The following is an 18,676-nucleotide window of genomic DNA, read 5'->3' on the forward strand; positions in this document are numbered from 1 at the left end:
TGTTCTGTCTACATATGTTTATGTACCACATGCATTCTTGATGCTCACAGAAGCCAAGAGATGGTATCAGACCCCTAGACCTGATAGCAGAGAAATGGCGCTGCAACATGTCAGGAAAGACGGCTGTGCTGGGGCCTGAAAGATGGGATAGGATATGGACGAAATGAGATGTGCCGACCATTTAAGAACTATCCCAGCTGTCCAGGAAACTGGTGATGAGTCACCAAAATATATAAAAGTAGGAAGTAGATGGTTTCTAAGCGAACAGATAACATTTGAATTGGCTCTTCCAACATGAGGGGAGAGTTCCCCTGTGAGGAGATACTTTCCAAAACCTGTGAGTTTGACAGCAGGCTCTTTGGAAGCCCCTTTAACCATAACACATGGGTTGTTAAGGTACAAAAGGACACATTCTGCTGTGAGAATGAGCAGTTCATAGGTTGTAAATACAGTGCCCACCACCTTCTACCCTTCTCAGCTGTGGATAGACACTGCTGTGAGGAGATGCTGGAAAAGGCATTCAGAATAATCTCCAAACACACTGGTTTAGGGAATTATTCCTTCCATGGGATATTTAGGAAGAGATGAGAGTAAATAGGAACTGTACTGAGAAAAGCTTTATGTGCTAGTCTAACCTGCTTAGGTAAGTATCAAAGTACTGGTTAGTACTCCCATCCTCCTACACTGTCTCTTGTGCAGCATGGTCACTGACCCTCTCACTGACCTGTGTGGCGGAGCTGGAAACCTCAGTTTGCTGGTAGGGAATGCCTATGAAATGATGCACTTCCATTCCAGACGCTTTCCTAAGACAAAACAATCCTTGGGCCTTGTAATGATTCTCTGTAGGCATATGTTGGTCCCTGTTTTCTATGTGCTATTAAGAAAGTCATTTACGGGGCTGGAGAGATGGCTCAGCGGTTAAGAGCGCCCGATTGCTCTCCCAGAGGTCATGAGTTCAATTCCCAGCAACCACATGGTGGCTCACAACCATCTGTAAAGAGATCCGATGCCCTCTTCTGGTGTGTCTGAAGACAGCTACAGTGTACTTACATATAATAAATAAATAAATCTTTAAAAAAAAAAGTCATTTACTGTACTGCAAAATCTCAGAGAGTATGAGTGTTTTTCTCTTTTTAATCTTTCTATTAACTTTATCTAGATTTAATAAGAAACCAAAGAGAGGAATACAGTACCTCCAAGAACAAGGGATGCTTGGCACCACTCCTGAAGATATAGCTCAGTTCTTACATCAAGAAGAAAGATTAGACTCTGTAAGAATACTGTTTCATTTCACTCTAATCCTTTCTACATTTATATGTATATTTAAAACAGTTAACTTGTAGCTTCAGACCAGAATTTGTAGCCATAAAGTCAAAACTTAGAGTTCTTGGGATTTTCTGCTTTGTAAGTGAATATTAATTCCTACCCTCTGTTTTTACATTAGACACAGGCGGGGGAGTTCCTGGGAGATAACGATAAGTTCAATAAGGAAGTCATGTATGCATATGTAGACCAGCATGACTTTTCGGGAAAAGACTTTGTTTCAGCTCTTCGTCTGTTTCTGGAAGGATTCCGGCTTCCAGGAGAAGCTCAGAAAATTGATCGATTAATGGAAAAATTTGCTGCAAGATACCTAGAGTGCAACCAAGGGTTAGTAAGACTCGAGTACTTTTGATTATCAGTTATGCCCATGATAGTCAGAAATACCCCTTTCCTTAAGACAGCTTATATTATCTACTATTTGGAAGTGTTAATACACTTATCTGTAATTGTACTACATGACAGAATCTTAGTCCTAGGGAGAACATTAAAAATGGTGTTTGAAATGACGTTTATATGAAGCAAAGCTTATAATGCCATGCATTTATTTTTTTCAGACAAACCCTTTTTGCTAGTGCAGATACTGCTTATGTTTTGGCCTACTCAATTATCATGTTGACCACAGACCTTCACAGTCCACAGGTATGCTTTCTTCTACATCAAGTTTTACAGTAAGTAGTGAAAATTAAATACAGCCCTTTGAGTATGTTAAGTACTAACTAAAATTTAAATTATAGGCAAATTTAAAAGAACTCCTTAAAAAACCATTTCTCATTATCAGTAGTTTATAAAATTCAAATATACATGATCTTTACCACATTCTTTTTAGTGCTAATTTACCTCAATATTTATGGTTAAATTCCCTTCCATATATAAAGTAAATTAATGATTTTTTTAATTTGAGTGTATTTACATATTTTTATAGTCACAACTAGCCTTTACATGGTTTATATCTCAGACTAGGAACAGCTTAATTTGAACATATTGGAATAAAATTCAAGAGTAGTGTGCTCTATACAAGATTTCAAGAGAAGAAAAGTAGAATTATTTTACATTGTTTCTGGAATTCCACCATGGTAGTAGTTAGTATGTAGTAGGTTTTAAGTGGCTAAAGTCAATGTTTATGCCCAAGCGAGCTCTTTTCCAGATGGAGACACTTAATAGTTAACTTCATATTTTTCATTTTTAGACTTCAGAATATACATAGTCTCATAAAAAGATATTCTAATTCTTAAAATATGAGTGAGATTTTTATGTTAATTTTTAGGAGTGATAATGGTTTTTCATATCTAGGTTAAAAACAAAATGACGAAAGAACAGTATATTAAAATGAATCGTGGTATCAATGACAGTAAAGATCTCCCTGAAGAGTATCTATCTGCCATTTATAATGAGATAGCTGGGAAAAAAATATCAATGAAAGAAACAAAAGAACTAACAATCCCTACAAAATCAACTAAACAGAGTAAGTACCAGATTAATCAAATCTGATTGTTCAGGGGGAGACATGGTTGTGTGGGTTAGTTTCTTCTGGTTCTGTGGGTGCTTGTTTAAGACTGGGTTCCCTATTTTTCTCAAGCTGACCTGGAACCTTTTCCTCACATTTTAAGAAACAGGGAGGTATGTGCTTAAGGGTTTTTGGGGTTTTTTTTGCCTGCTTCTTGCTTAATTTAAAACAAAAAATAATCCATATAGAACTGTTAAAATGGTGATTGATTAAAAACTAAATAATTTACATGTGTTAGGAGTGTTTAAATATTAACTTGTCCATATAGCAGTTCATTTCAGCAGGGATTTGGAAATTAAAAATTTGGTTAGAGAGCACTAAAGAGATGGCTCAGAAGTTAAAAAGCATTAAACATATTAATTAAACCTTTACACTTAAGCAAGTGTTTTCTGACTTGATTTCATTTTGCTTAAATTATAGCATTCCCATATCATATTTTTTTCTGTCCTCATTTGATATATATGGTTGAAGTCAGGGGAAAGGTGGTGATTTGCTGGGAAATGCTAAAATTACCAGGGAGTGTCAGGGTCAGTGCTTTTCTGTTTTGCTGACTCGGTACAAATGCCACTGTCTTTACCTCTGTTCTCTTCTCCTGTCCCACACTTGGTTGGCTTCCTTGACAATTACATTTTGAATGTTGTACTCTCTGAGATTTTTTTATAGGTTTTACTTCTGACAAATAGAATATTCCACCCCCCCCCAACCCCTACGCAAAGGTGCAGTTCACCCTTTTAAAGTGACAAGTAGGGCCTTTCAGCACAACCATCAATCAGTCAATTAATAAATAAAAGGAGCAGTTATGTTGGCATTTAGTTTATTTATAGTGTCGTGCAACATTACCTCTGGCTAAGGTGAAAATATGTGGTTACTCCAAAATAAAGCCTTGCACTATTAACTAGTTACTACCCAACCCTCCTGCCTCTGCCCTGGCAAACACCAGGCTACTCTGTCTCTCTGGGTTAACTGTTTTATGTATCTCACACACTCGGACTCAAACAATGTATGATCATTGCTGTTTGGTGTCTTAGGACTCTTATTATTAATTTACTTTATAGTGTCATCTTAATGAGCCTTCTATTTTTAAATGGTAATATTTGTTATTTCAGATGTAGCCAGTGAAAAGCAAAGACGACTTCTGTATAATTTAGAAATGGAACAGATGGCCAAGACAGCTAAAGCACTCATGGAAGCTGTGAGCCATGTTCAGGCACCTTTTACAAGTGCAACACACTTGGAGCACGTGAGGCCTATGTTTAAGGTTAGAACTACTGGTAATTCTGCTGCAGTATATATTTTTACATAATTTTGCTTAGCATATTTTTAAGTATAATAGAGCCTATTTGATGTATAAGATATTCTCTGGTTATTATTAGAGTTTAACTAATACAATTATTTCTGTGTTAAAGAAGGTGAGAGACAACAGTATGCAGTGTAAGTAATGGATGGAAGTGTAATTTCAGCAATTAGAAATAGGAAGATTTGGGGACTGGCCATTAATCCCTTGGCTTGTTTTTTTCAGTTATAAATGATTTATTCCTAAATCTCCATTCATTCCGATTTCAAAGTGATCCAAGGCTCACACTCTCATCATCACTCCTAGCCCAGGGCTTCTAAGGTTCTGAGTAAAACTAGAATCATAAGTGTACACTGAGAGATAAATAGGAATACCTGCTCTGAAATGTGATCCATAGACCACTGTCACTTGATTGAATAAAACTGATTTTCCCTCTCCTAAAAGTGATCAATTCTGAGTAGCTTCATGGCCACTACTCTTGCACTGTGCCGTAATTTTGTGCAGGTTTTGTGTGTGTGCCGACGCAGTCCCTGTAACGGCATATGTGCACCTACACTTTTGTGTCTAGAAAACACTCTTTCCTTGAAGTCATCTACCACTTCTGGTTCTTTGTGTCCCCTCTTCTACATAGATCCCAATCTTGAGGGAAGGGAGCTGTCGTATAGATCTTCCATTTAAATCAGAGCATTGCAGAATCTCTTACACACTGCATGTTGTCCAGTTGTGGCTCCGTAGATGGCAAGAAGCAGTTTCTCTGGTGAAGGTTGGATAATGTACTTATATATGGATATAGAAATAAGTTACCAGGAGTCACTTTGTTACTGTGTTCATTTATCAGAGTAATGTAGGGGCTTTTACCTAAGGCCTGCGAACTATCTGGTCTCGGGGAACTTGGCGTTACTGACAGTATCAGATATGCATTCTGTCTTATGGAGTTGGCCTTACTTCCATTTATAGAAATAACGTAACATCCACGCCACCGTTGCACTAATGAGCATAGCTTGCCAGACAGGTCATTGTTACAGCTGGGTAAGATGACTGCTGTTCTCTTCCAGGAGCATGCCTAGCAACTTCAGTTCTATAAACAGTAGGCCATAGAGTCGAAGCTTCCAGCTGAGCACCAGCTCGATTGCTCATTTTCTGTGGTATAAGTGTGGGGTGTCTTCAGTAATAGAGTTTTAATTGTCAAGTTGTGGAAGGTAACTGTCTTAGTTAGGGATTCTATTATTATGAGGAAAAACCATGACCAAGGCAACTCTTAAAAAGGAAAACGTTTAATTGGGGCTGGCATAGTTTCAGAGGTTCAGTCCATTATCATTGTGGCAGCGTGCAAGCAGACATGGTGCTGGAGAAGCAGAGTTCTCCATCTTCATCCAGAGGTAGCCAGGAGGGTGGTCTCTTCCAGACTGGGCAGAGCTTGAGTGCTAGGAGAGACCGGGCCAGACCCATGCCAACGAGGCCACACCTCCTCATTGTGCAACTTCCCATGGGCCAAGCATATTCAAACCACTACAGTAACCAATAATTACCAGTAGTTTTGTCCGTAGCCTGTAATATTAGGGGTGGAGGGATAGGGATCCTGTAGGATCACATCGGCCAACAACTAAAAAGATGAAATTTAGTTCCTGGAGTTGGGTGTTTCACTTCATAGCATGTGATGTCTAATTGGGGTATTATTCCTTCCATTCTTATGGAAATTGTAATTTAAACTCATTTTTCACGTGTATATATATACTTAAGAAACCTCTATAGTAGTAGATTTCCATATAACTTTTCAAAGGGCCTTTAGTGCTAGTTATTCCCCCTCCATACTTTCTCCTCCGCCCTGCCCTCCCACCACTAGCCCCCCATTTAGTTCTCTGTCTCATTTTCTCTGTAGGGCACTACACCCTGTTCCATGCTCCTTGGAAGACCCCTCCCACTGCTCCCTTATTAGCTACCTCACCTCATGGGTTGTTTTTCTAAATGAAACACACATCTAAAATATAAAGCTAACATCTCATCTGAGGTAAAACATGCAGACATTTTTTTCTCTCTGGTCCCTCAGAATGATTCTTTCTAATCCTGCCCGTTTTCCTGCAAAGTTCACGATTTCACTTTTCTTAACAGCTAAATTCTGCTGTGGAAGTGTACCCCATTTTCTTTAGCTGCTTCCCCTTTCTAGCTATTATGACTAGAGAAGCAATGGAGATGGAAATGGATGAAGCATCCTTTGGGCATATCTCCAAACCTGGTGTAGTGGGTATTGAGGTAAATTGATTCCCAGCTTCCTAAGGAGCTGCCACAGAGATTTCCACAGTGGCCACACACATGCACTCTTAGCAGCCATGGTTGGGCATTCCCGTTACCCTGCCTGCATCCTCACCAGCGTGAGCTGCTGTCATTTGTATTCATCTTGGCCATTCTGACTGGAGAAAGAGAATCTCACAGTAGTTTTCATTTGCGCTTGCCTGATGGCTAGGGATGAACGTTTATTCCCTTAAGTGTTTCTTAGCCGCTTATATTTTGTTATTTTTTAAATTCTATTTAATTTTTTATCCCATATTTCAATTGGATATTTTTTGGATGTTCGGTTTTTGTAGTTCTTCATATATTCTAAATACTAACCCTCTGTTAGATAGTTAAAAGATATTTTTTTCTTTCTGTTTACTCAAACAATGGTGTCCTCTGCTCCACAACTCCCTCCCCCTTTGTTCCATGTGGTCAGGTTAACTGTTGGTCTTAGTGCATCTACTCTCAGGATACTGTTCAGAAAGTGTTTGCCTGTGCCAGTGAGTTCAAGCCTATCTCCTACTTTTTCGTTGTCCTAATCAGAGGATCGGGTTTTGTGTTGAGGTCCTTGACTACACATCTTTTAATCCAAGCATTATTTTATGGGGGAGAAGAACATGCTCCTATTCCTAATTGTCAAAGTATCTTTTATTCTCTTGACGCAGTTGTCCCCAAGGACTTACTGCCTCTGTGTGCTAGCCTAGGCCGAGTCCTTTTAACCTTTTAACCTTTTAACCTCCATCCAATCTAAGAATGTTTTCAGTCTCTGAGACTTACTGCTGAATAAGCTCACCCTTTCTAGCTCTTTCTGAACGCTAGCTGGTCAACCCACCTGTTAGGGCACAAAACTCCTGCTTAAACAAACTGATTCACCCTGGCTTCTCTCAGCTTCCGAACTGTGGGGCAGGCCTCTTACTAACTCTGGCAGTCTGTTCTAATCTTCTGGCTCCTGTCTGTCTAGCTTGTTCTCTTTCTGTAGCCTGTCTCTGTACAACTGTCCTGGTAAAACTGCCTCCTCTTTTTCTTTCTCTGGTTGATCTCTTAAGTTACCCCTTTTCTCCCTTTTGGGGTGTTGAGCAGACCCTGCTGTTAAACCTGTCTCTGACTCATCACTTTTCCTGCAGCTCAATTAGACATCCCTTTCAAACATGAGATCTCTTTCAAAACATGGGTGCTTTCCCCACAAACTAACTTTAGCTGTGTTCTTTGGTATTAAGGTGTGCATTAAGGGTGTGTCTGTGCTCCAGCCAGAGTTAAAGGTGTGTGCTAAGCCTGAGCCATACCACAGCTAGAACCCACTTTTCTCAGTAAATAACAGGCTCAGGGTTCACAGTGTGATCAAATATTCGCAACACCAATATCTAGTACAGTTCCTGGTTTGTAATTGCTCAATAAATAAGTATTGGTTGGGGGAAAGGACTACATAATTTCTAATTTTCTAGAATGTGACTTATGATATTGAGGAATATGAACATAATCATTAGAACATTTTTTATATTTTGCTAAGTCTCATTTTAGAAAGATTTGTACAAGTATGTGCAGACAATAGTTTCACTGTCAGCTTAATATTATTTAGGGATAATTTGATAAAGAAAGCACTGTCTTGGATTAACCATAATCCTAATGAAGAGAAATGTTTTTCCCGTTGACTCAAGAACCATGTATATTTTTTTCTTAAGCTATAACACAGGTTTTCAACCTGAAATGCTTCCTGTGTCCCAGAATGTGTGGTCTATTGTTTTCGTGGGATCCTTTGTAATCAATAACTGCTCTCTTGTGTGCACACCCCATCTGAAGCAGCATCTTCAAGTGCTATAGATGCAGACTGAGGCCTAGGAAGAACCATGGTTCTAGAGCTTGTGTGCTGTGTATGGATTTTAAGCTCTCACTTTAAACTTTCTGAACCGTAGAAGAAAAGCTTAAAGTAATTGTTTTCCATAAAATGCTATAAGTTTCATAAACCTATAAAAATCTCATCGTTTCTATAGTGCACTGGTAAATTAACATTTTTTATCTTTATAACTTTATGCTCATATTGCTTTGTGCTCCGTAAACTATTAAAAGCAACATAATTTAATATCAAGCACCGCAGCTGTGTGGATCTCTGTTGTTTGCTGTCCATGGTAAACAAGTGCTCTGCCGTCGAACCGTCTCACTTTACTTCTTACTTTACTTTACCTGGTTCTTTTAAAGTCCTTTGCTTTTGGAAACTGCGTCACAGCTATCTCAGACTGGTCTTGACTCACTCACGGTCCTGACTCCACCTCTGAAGTGCTTGGATCACAGATAATGGACCAGGGCCTGCTGAGGATAAAATAACTACTCTCTTCCAAAATGTGTAATGAATAGTTTATTGATTATTTTAAAATATTGTTCAACTAGGAATCAAATACTGCTTTATTCATGTAAGTAAATAGTACAATGAAGACAGGCTGAGTGATGTTTACAGCAGGCTTTGAAAAATGTAGGATAACTTGTTGCAAGTAGGAACATAATTCAGGGGACTGTAATGGAATATTGTAAAAGTCAGTGCTTATAAGGAGAATTAATTCTAAGTCAAAGGTAAGACTTTATATATGACTGTTGACTATTTCTGTTTTTTCTCTGTTGTGACTACTTTAAAGATACTATTATTAAGACACACTGAGTTCATGTTTGGTTCCATTTATTTAAGCCCAAGAAACATCATTTTGTTTTTTCTTTACAAAAACTTTCTTGCTTACTATGCCAAGAAGTTCAGTTACCACTTGATATGCATGTTATTTTAAATGTTGATTTTTCTAGTTGGCTTGGACCCCTTTTCTGGCTGCCTTCAGTGTGGGTCTACAAGACTGTGATGATACTGACGTGGCCTCTCTCTGCCTCGAAGGGATACGATGTGCGATCAGAATTGCATGCATCTTCAGCATTCAGGTGACAGCATTTTACCTTTACAGCCAGGTCTGAAAATGAACACCATCAGCACAGCTCAGCTCACAGCGTTTTGCTCTGACTTTCTTAAAAACCAGCTTCAGATTTGTGATAAATTTAAATAATTTTAAGAGACTGTGATAGAGTAGTTCTGTATGACATTTCTAAACATTTTAAGTATTTATTTTAGATGCCTTTTAAACCTCAGAACTAGTTATCTTTAAAAGAACCAAGTAAGTACCTAACATACTTTCCATGAAGACAGTCCCTCCTAGGAGTTTCTGAAGTTTAAGGATGACTTTTAGCTGGACTTTATTTTTCTTAACCCATTTCATATTTCATTGTAAATGCTATGACTTAGTGCATTACAAAATACAGCCTAGCTATAGAGGAAATAATGAACAAATTTATAAATCAGGGTTTTGTTAAAATAATTGAAACAAAATTTTCAATAAACTTGTTTTCACTGTATAAAATCATTTGTGGACTACTGAAAGTCTCATTTTGAATTGTCAATTCAGATTGTGTCTAGGTTTAAGACATTTCTGAGCATTCTGCCTTATTTGAAGTTAGTTTTGTTTGTAGTCCATGACATGTTCGCTAAAATTTACTAAACAGTTGGTTTAGCATAAATTAGAGGCCAGTCAGTGTGCTGTGTTTTCAACCATGTAAATATCATTCTCATTCTCTCTCTCTCTCTCAGCTGGAAAGAGATGCATATGTCCAGGCACTAGCCAGATTTACCTTACTTACAGTGAGTTCTGGTATTACTGAAATGAAACAGAAGAATATCGACACAATAAAAACACTCATCACAGTGGCTCACACAGATGGAAATTATTTAGGAAATTCGTGGCATGAGGTAGAAACACTTATAACTTTGCAATTCAGTTTTTAAAATTACTTGATGCTAAATGTTCTACTATTAATAAGCTTTAATTGTAGAAAATAATTTATTTTAAATAAACAACTTTTACAATATAATTTATAATGTAATATTTTTAAATCCTGACTGCATGTATTTTAAGATACATACTTTTAAAACCTCGCTTTTTTCTTCCTGTGCTGTAGATCCTGAAGTGCATTAGTCAGTTAGAGCTTGCACAACTTATAGGAACTGGAGTGAAGCCTCGGTACATTTCTGGGACCGTGAGAGGCAGAGAAGGGTCTCTCACTGGGACAAAAGATCAGGCTCCGGATGAATTTGTTGGTCTGGGGCTAGGTAAGGAGTTTTAAATTCCTTTTAGAAAGTGTCAAAACTTTTTAATCACCATCTTATATTTTTATTATGACTATGAAATATAATTAGAGAAATTGATCTTTGCCTAATATTATAGAGAAAAACAAGATAACTAGGAAATTAGTCTTTTTTCCTTTGACCTGGTTTACAGTATTAAATGCTACTTAGTTTTTTCCTTCTGACTGTATACAGGATACACTTCAACTCACTTGCTTCCCAGACTGGGCAAGTACTGTGTAGACTGGTATAGGTTAAGGAAGAATTGGAGCAACTAGAGAAATCATCCACACTCACATTTTTAAAGCCACTGCAGGCCCAGCCAAACTGTCAGAATGGAACCTCTGACCCAAACTTTCAGAAAAGATGGGAGTGGCCAGTAGTACAAATGAAAATATTAGCAAAAGTAGTAAATGTCAAAAAGATGAAAGATAATATATATTTCAGTAGTGAATAGAAAGAGTTCAAATGGGATAGAGAGAGGGCTCAGTGGTTAAGAGCACTGACTGCTCTTCCTGAGGTCCTGAGTTCAAATCTCAGCAACCACATGGTGGCTCACAACCATCTGTAATGGGGTCTGATGCCCTCTTCTGGTGTGTGTGAAGACAACTACAGTGTACTCATATACAGAAAGTAAATGAATCATTAAAAAAAGAAGAAGAAGAGTGTTCAACCAAGGAAAATGCACAGACTTTGACCTCGACTTCTATACTTTGGGTCTGAGTTCTCCATTTCTTTCATGCTTATACGCCAGCCACTTTAGCTCCAGGTTTGCTTTCCACCATTGCACAGTAAAGGCCATCTAATTGCAGGATTATCAGGACTAACAAGAATGTGCATGTGAATGGACTTAGCATAATGCCTGTTGCATTAGAGTTTAGGATATTATTTGACCATTCTTCCCACCCCACATCCAACTCTTCAGAAGCATGACTCTTCAGAAGTATGCCAGAGACCCAGCAGTGTTTATTTTTTTAAGACTTTGGTTGGACATTTCCTGTTTTTATCGTATAGTAATTTCTGTTGTTGTTAGTAGTCCTTTGGAAACCTAAGATGGTTTCAAATCTAAAGAGGGAAGATAAAAGACTAGGACTATGTGTCGATTTTAGGTTGGATTGAGTAAAGTTAGTTCCTTGTGGTGGTTCAACTAAAATAATCTAACTAATCTGGCAGAAAGTCTCAATGATATCATAGCAGAATGTGATGTGACGTATGAATTCTTGCTATCGAGTCCAAGTGTATTAGACTTGGTGGTCCAGCAGTAAGAATTTAGAACTACTTCAGCAGTGGCGTGGGAAGCCTGAAAATCTACTTCTAAACATCAGAGTAATAATTACGGCGTAAGATAGCAGAAGATAGGGCTGACACTGTTGCCAGACAGGTCAGTGTGCGCCAATAACTGGATAGTTACTCAGGCAGAGAGAGGAGGAAGGCTGAAATGATAGGGTTGGTTGCTAAAGTCAGCTGTGGCAAGAACCGCAGGATCCTAGTACAGTAAAAACCAAACATCAGTTAAAAACTTGAAGCTAAGTATTCTAGTCTAGAGAGACAGTGGTACTTGCCAACACTTAGTATATTTGAAAGTGAATGCATGTTAATTTATGCATTGTATTGTAGTGCTATTTAGATTTCAATAATAAAAAGTGACCTAATATTTTCCTTCATAAAAAGAATTTACATGAAGATACATCAGACCTCCTTAAAATAAAAACGTGTTGCCAGGCAACTGTAGAAATCAATATCTCTTCTTATCCTTTTAACCATCCTTAATCTGTATTGATACATTCTCTATCTCACTATGTGGTCAAGGTGTACAATTCTCTTGCCTCCACCTTCCAAGATTACAGGAGTGAGCCATTATGTCTTTTTGTGTAAACTTTGTCTATGTCATAATTTTTGTTTGTTTTTTTTAATATACTCTATTCTCCATTCATTTCTGTTTGTCAGGCGATCACTTCTGACTCTGCTTTTGAGAAAACTACTACTGACTTGGGCTTTTTTGAGCAGAGGCCTCCCTTTGAGCTGCCTTACTGGTTTCTACCCAGCCTGTGTAACAAGTGCTCACCTCTGTCCCCAGTGCTCACATAGACAGCAGGTACTTTGCTGAGCAGAATGCTTTATTTAGTGTTTAGCTGGGAAAGGCTGCATACGCACACAGCTGAGCCACTTTAAACCTTTTCTGTATTAACCAGCATCTGTTCACTGAACAGTCTGTGAAACCCTATTGACAGCATTGAACATCAGCACGAGTCACCGTTCTAGAGGTCCTTGGACCTGGGCGATGGAGCTGAAAGCACCAGACAGTTTATACCAAGCAGTCAAGACAGGGCACATGAGTCAAGTTCACACAAGTTCAAGCTGTACACAATCATAAGGACAAGCTGCATGTGGCAAAAACAGGTGTTTTTTTTTGTTGTTGTTGTTGTTTTTTTTTTGTTTGTTTGTTTGGTTTTTTTTACAAAACATTAAAAGGATAATTTAAAACATTTAATCGAATAACAACAGAATCTGAAGTAAACTCACACCTATCCACACACCTGGGAGGAACACAAAACATGTTTTCCAAGAAAATTTCATGTTTTGCCTAAACTGAGGTCACAAGACTCTTGTTTTCTTCAAGCCTCTCACGAGCACTCAGAATGCTCAACACTACTACATTCCTGGACAGTGTTCTGACAGTCAAGCTTTGATATCTATGGAGCTTTGATTCCAAAGCCCACGGAGACACCTAAATCCTGGATACTCAAGTTCCCTATGTTGTTGTAAAAACATATTAAAAAAAAGTCTTTTTACCCGCTCTAGGTCCGGCACTGCAGTGCCCCAAGATCTCTTCTAGCTACCTTGCCAGAAGCACACATCCCAACTCCATGGTGTCCCACACACTCTCCCAAATTCAGTTCTCCGCATGGAAGAACGCACAGCACAATAGCCTTTGGTCCAGTTGATAAGATAGAATTGCCCACCTAGACATACAAAGCCCTGTACACATCCACCCCTTAAGAACATTGATAACAACCTGTAAAGGTACAGCATGGAATCTTAACGTCAGCCTCCATGTTCTCTCTGCCACTTCTCTCTCGTCTCCCTCTGCCATCCTTTCCATCCCGGTTTCCTCCCCTTCCCTCAAACTTTTCTCCCACCCCTCCTTCCTTCTCGTCCAATGACAGGCCTCCTTCTATCTTGTACCTGCCTCACCTGTGACATCATCCCACAGCCTACATACAGAATATAGTATATCCCTAGAGCCAACCCAACACATGGCCTGCTGTGCATGTGAAGTCATCTCTAGATGCTGTATAATATCAAATAACAAATTCTACACAAATAACTGTATATGCGTAGAAATAAACATAAGTGTAGTACAGGTACAATTCTTCCCCCAAATATTTTTCTCGTTTTTATTTTTTATGATTGATTTACCTTTATTTTTACTTTATGAGCATTGGTGTTTTGCCTGCATATATGTCTGTTGGAGCCCCTGTAACTGGTGTTACAGGCAGTTGTCAGTGCCATGTGGGATTTGGAATTGAACCCAGGTTCTCTGGAAGAGCAGCCATTGCTCTTAAGTGCTAAGCCATCTCTCCAGCCCCCTCATTTTTATTTTTATTTTACTTATTTACGTGATTGGTTTTTCTGTGTAGACCTGGCTGCTTTGCTCAGTGGGTGGGGTCGGCATCAGTCTCAGATCCATCTGCCTCTGTCTCTCAAATGCTGGTGTTAAAGGCACACACTTCATTAAAGGCCTGATTCATTTTTATTTTTTTAATTAAAATAGAATTACATAATTTTACCTTTTTCTTTCCTCTCTTAAATCCTCCACAGAAAGTCCCCAAGTGTTTTTTATAGATATGAAACTAACATGTAGAGGGCAAACTATACATGAAAGAAGTTTGTAGCTTTATATTTTAGAAACAGAAACTTCAAATTAATTAAAAGCATCAAGCCAAGGGCAGGGTGGCAGGTTGACTTAGCCTTGCTGGCTGCTGGCCCAGTCTCATGGTCTCAGGTGGGTCTTTTCTCTAGCAAAAACAGCAAACAGCCCACCCCATGTAAAACTGTCGAGCTCCGTGCACGTGCACATGCACGTCCTAATCCCAGCATTTGGGAGACAGAGGCAGAAAGATGACAGGGTCAAGGTCAGCCTGGGCTACATAGTGAAACTGTCTCAAAAATATATAATTTTGAAATTTGAATAGGCCTTCTGTGCATATTACTTGAAAATTCAGTGGCTTTGCCACGCAAGTCTTTTTTTTTTTTTTTTTTTTTTTTTTTTGGTTCTTTTTTTCGGAGCTGGGGACCGAACCCAGGGCCTTGCGCTTCCTAGGTAAGCGCTCTACCACTGAGCTAAATCCCCAGCCCCAAGTCTTTTTAATATATATAACAATTAGATCTTTCTTAGCCTAAATATGAGTAATTTGATAAAATGGAAATTGTTGCTACTATACTATCACATTAACTCCGTGAAAGATGTTACTAATTTGTTAAACAGCCTGAGTTTCTAGACATTTTATACAGTCTTTGGTTTCTTTAGTTATTTTAAATTTATTTTTATTTCACACGTATTGGTATTTTACCAAATGTGTGTATCTGTGAGTGTGTCAGATCTCCTAGAATTAGAGTTACAGCACTGAGCGTCCATATGGTGCTGGAAATAGAAACCAGGTCCTCTGGAAGAAGTGCCCGTGCTACCAAACCACCAAGCCATCTCTCCAGCCCCTCCTTTAGTTTATAATTGACTACAAATCACACTAAATATTAAAAGTTTAAAACCTCTAGAATGTGTACTTCAGTTGATGCACAACTTATGTTATGTGATAACTGACACTCTATCCTCTGATACTGTTTTCTTCCTTCCGTTCCTACTTGCTGTGTATATTAGAAGTTCCTCGGAACTGTTTCCCCACCACCTCGATTACTCTTGTCATTTATTTCATGCTATCATCTTTGATTTCTTGTGTTACAGAGACTGTCAGCTTACCTCTTGCCTCTCTTCCTATTGCTGTATGCTACCTAATTACTTCCTGGAGAAGTGTGAAGCCTGACAGTCTTTAAAAAGGACAAGTGACTCTGTCTCCTAAATGACTGCTGCATTGCTGGGTTGCTGCCATCCTTGTAATCCTAGCACTTTGGAAACCACAGTGTGTTTCACAGTCAGACTCTCATTAGAAAAGAAAGAAAAGAAAACAGTAGTTCATTCCAAAGACGAAGCTCACTTTGGGGAGTGCGTTCCTGCATTAATAAGGCCCTGGGTTTGATCCCAGCACCAAAACAAAAAGGTCTCACAACACAACCATAACACCCTTAGACTTCTAATTTCTTTCGAGTTTGTTTGGAGGTTTTAGTGGGGAGCACAGATATTCCTATATTTTAATTAAAAAGCTGTCTTTCTCTATGGGGGAAAAGTCGTCCTCCTGACCTGAGCCCTTGGCTGCCAGGAAGGTATACTTGGAACTGTGAGGAGGGAAGAGAACACCCAGTGAAGCAGCCATATCAGTCTAATGACCAGCCCTGGTAACCAGTGGGTGACAGATGGCCCAGCTGATCACCTCATATTCCCTAGTGTCATTACAACTCCATCTCCTCCTGCTCTTCTTCCCATTCCTATGACCACACAGAGTAGGTTGTGACATAGGCTCACAATCCATTACTCTAAAATAACTCTTTCTGATACTTTTCCGTGATCCTCCTTTTTCACATAGTTAGCCGTCCAAGTATAGCATCAGTTAATATTTCATACCCTTTACTAACATTAGTCTTGTTAACAAAGTTATATATAGTCTATTTCAGCTATCGAGTAACCTTTACATTGCATCGAAACTTACTGTGCTGCTTTGCTGGTACAGTAACTGTGTGGTCCTGTCTTTTGTATACTGTTGAGTTCCTAGAATAGAAGTTGAAATAACTGGCTTAAATGTCATTTGCTGTCTTTTTATTTAGAAAAGATTTTAGTATTTGGTCAATAGGATTGACAAGTATTCGTTAGGTGCCTACTTTGGGTTTGATATTGACTAAGGTAGGAACATATGAAAAATGTGTATGACTTGATTCTTCACTTTGAGAGAGGTTTTAGTCCAGGTGAGAAGGCAACATAGACTGTGTGAGTAGTGGCAGTGTGAGTGGTACTTCGCTGAGTCAGATAAATGAGAACAGTGGCGCAAAGTCCTTCAGTGGACACTACTATTGGGTACAGTGACTGACACCACACGAATAAAGACACACACTGGTTAAAATGTTAAAGATGGGTACTTACATGGCAGGGGAAGAATTTCTATTCTAACATAGTAAATAAAAGGAAGGCCACAGCTTGTTTAGACGGATTGGTCTTGTGAGAGAAAGAAGTGAAGAAAAGATCATAGAGGGAAATAGGTCTGGGCACGTGAAGCAATCTAAGACTGAGACTGTAAAAGCTTAACCTATGTAGGAATGGAAATACACAGATAAAGTGAAAGGCAGATCTAAAGATCTCAATGTAAAGTGGGAGGCACGCTACATAGCTTCATATTCCAAGGAGGAAGAACCAGGGCACTGTCACAACCAAGTCAAGTAAAGCCAACCCCTAACAGTATGAGTAATTTAGTATCAAGTGCCTGAGATTCACTCAGAATCTTCTGGGTTCCAAAGGCTTGGACAATGTGCAGTTTACAACACATGCATCTTGTCATAGACTGAGGCTGGCTACAACTCTGCATGACACTGGCATCTCCAGAAATGCCAGGGCTCTGCTGCAAAAGGTCTGCATAGAGCACTCTTGGGCTCTTTTCTCTGACTGCCACATAGCCACACCCTCTCCATGACACCTTCAAGCCTGGGGCTTCTGTGTCAACTGAGGCTGCACTGTCATCAGTGGCCTCCCTGCTCTCCTAATGCCAAGTCTCAGCTGTTCCTTCATGCCTTATAACTGGTACCATGTGGGGCACCCTTGCATATTACCAGGTTCAGCTGCCAGCAAAAGATACAGCTTCAGTTCCCTCGGGAACACAGTAGCTAGCTCTGTGGTGCTGACCCTGAGGAAGTACTTCCTAGAAGATTGTTCATTAACGGTGCTGGGTTTTCCCCAATCATCACCGACTTCTCAGCAGCACTCTGGTATCCATTGTCCCCATCTGCAGCCCCAGGCAACCCAGTTTCTAATGCACAGTGTCACACAAAGAGCCCAGCAGAGTCTGAAGTAGCCCCTCAAACTTGCCTGGAAAACTTGACAAGCCAGGCCTGCATCATCTGCACTGTAGTCATCGTTATTCTTAGTTTGCACAACAGCTTAGTAAAGCTTTGAACACTCAGTTTCCACAATCCTCCCCCAAGCATGGCCAAGTCTGTTAAAGCAATACTCCACCTTTGTAACAGTTTCTACCTTAGTTATAGTTTCTTTCTATTGCTGTTATAAAACACCATGAATGAAAACAGCTTGAGGGGGGTGTTATTTCATATTACATTTTCAGGGAAGTCGGGGCAGGAACTCAAGGAACCTGGAGACCCACACACATGGTGATTCAGACACCATGGAGGATGCCTATTTACTGGCTTCATCCCATAGATTATTCAGCGGCATGCTTATAGCACCCAAGGACCACCAATCCAGAGGCAGCCCCACCCTTATTGAGCCGAGTCCTCCCACATTAACCATCAGCCAAGAAAATGAATGCAGCGTAGGCCAAGCTGGTCTGGACATTTTCTCGATCAGAAGTTGACTCTAGCTGTGTCAAGGTGACATAAAACTAACTAGCACATATTGAAGATAATCCTAAAGTATAGTTGAAAACTAGGAGTATTGTTTCACTGTCTAACATGGAGCAGTTTCGGGTGCAGAGGGCAATGATTCTTACAAATAAGAGAATGTTACACTATACGAAGCGTTTCCATAGGCTTGAGATTAAATGACAGAAATTCTAATGTGACCAACTAAGCAGAAAATAGCAATAGAACTTGTGCATTTCTTAAAGATTAAGGGAAATTTTGTCTAGTACCACTCATTTTGTGATCTAAACTCATAGTACTCTTAGTTTGTGTGATCCTTGCAGTAGTAAGTCATGCCTTCTTTACTATGTAGTTGGTCACACTGAGCCCATGTCCCTGATTCCCACCTGCCATTGGTATCACCCTGTGCAGCACTTACTATGAGGAAGATAACTGACTTTAG

The 18,676-nt window shown here is 39.3% G+C and overlaps 1 protein-coding gene and 1 long non-coding RNA gene across 4 annotated transcripts in view; one reads left to right on the forward strand and one right to left on the reverse strand.

The window, feature by feature from the left end:
- The window catches only part of Arfgef1 (ADP ribosylation factor guanine nucleotide exchange factor 1), a 94,731-nt gene that overhangs the window by 48,266 nt on the left and 27,789 nt on the right, over nt 1–18,676 (forward strand). For all 3 annotated transcript variants that reach the window (XM_017593322.3, XM_063287518.1, NM_001277056.1), the window contains exons 15-22: nt 1,160–1,271; nt 1,445–1,650; nt 1,878–1,962; nt 2,614–2,785; nt 3,934–4,085; nt 9,177–9,305; nt 10,006–10,164; nt 10,374–10,524. In XM_017593322.3, the coding sequence (XP_017448811.1) occupies nt 1,160–1,271; nt 1,445–1,650; nt 1,878–1,962; nt 2,614–2,785; nt 3,934–4,085; nt 9,177–9,305; nt 10,006–10,164; nt 10,374–10,524 (1,166 nt within the window). The remainder of the gene's footprint in view (nt 1–1,159; nt 1,272–1,444; nt 1,651–1,877; nt 1,963–2,613; nt 2,786–3,933; nt 4,086–9,176; nt 9,306–10,005; nt 10,165–10,373; nt 10,525–18,676) is intronic.
- LOC134486914 (uncharacterized) lies at nt 9,041–17,619 on the reverse strand. The gene is made up of 2 exons (XR_010066473.1): nt 16,362–17,619; nt 9,041–9,334 (listed from the first exon to the last, which is right to left on the reverse strand). It is a non-coding gene; the product is annotated as an uncharacterized LOC134486914 (long non-coding RNA).

Source organism: Rattus norvegicus, chromosome 5 (assembly GCF_036323735.1).
Source record: "Rattus norvegicus strain BN/NHsdMcwi chromosome 5, GRCr8, whole genome shotgun sequence".
NCBI lineage: Eukaryota > Metazoa > Chordata > Mammalia > Rodentia > Muridae > Rattus > Rattus norvegicus.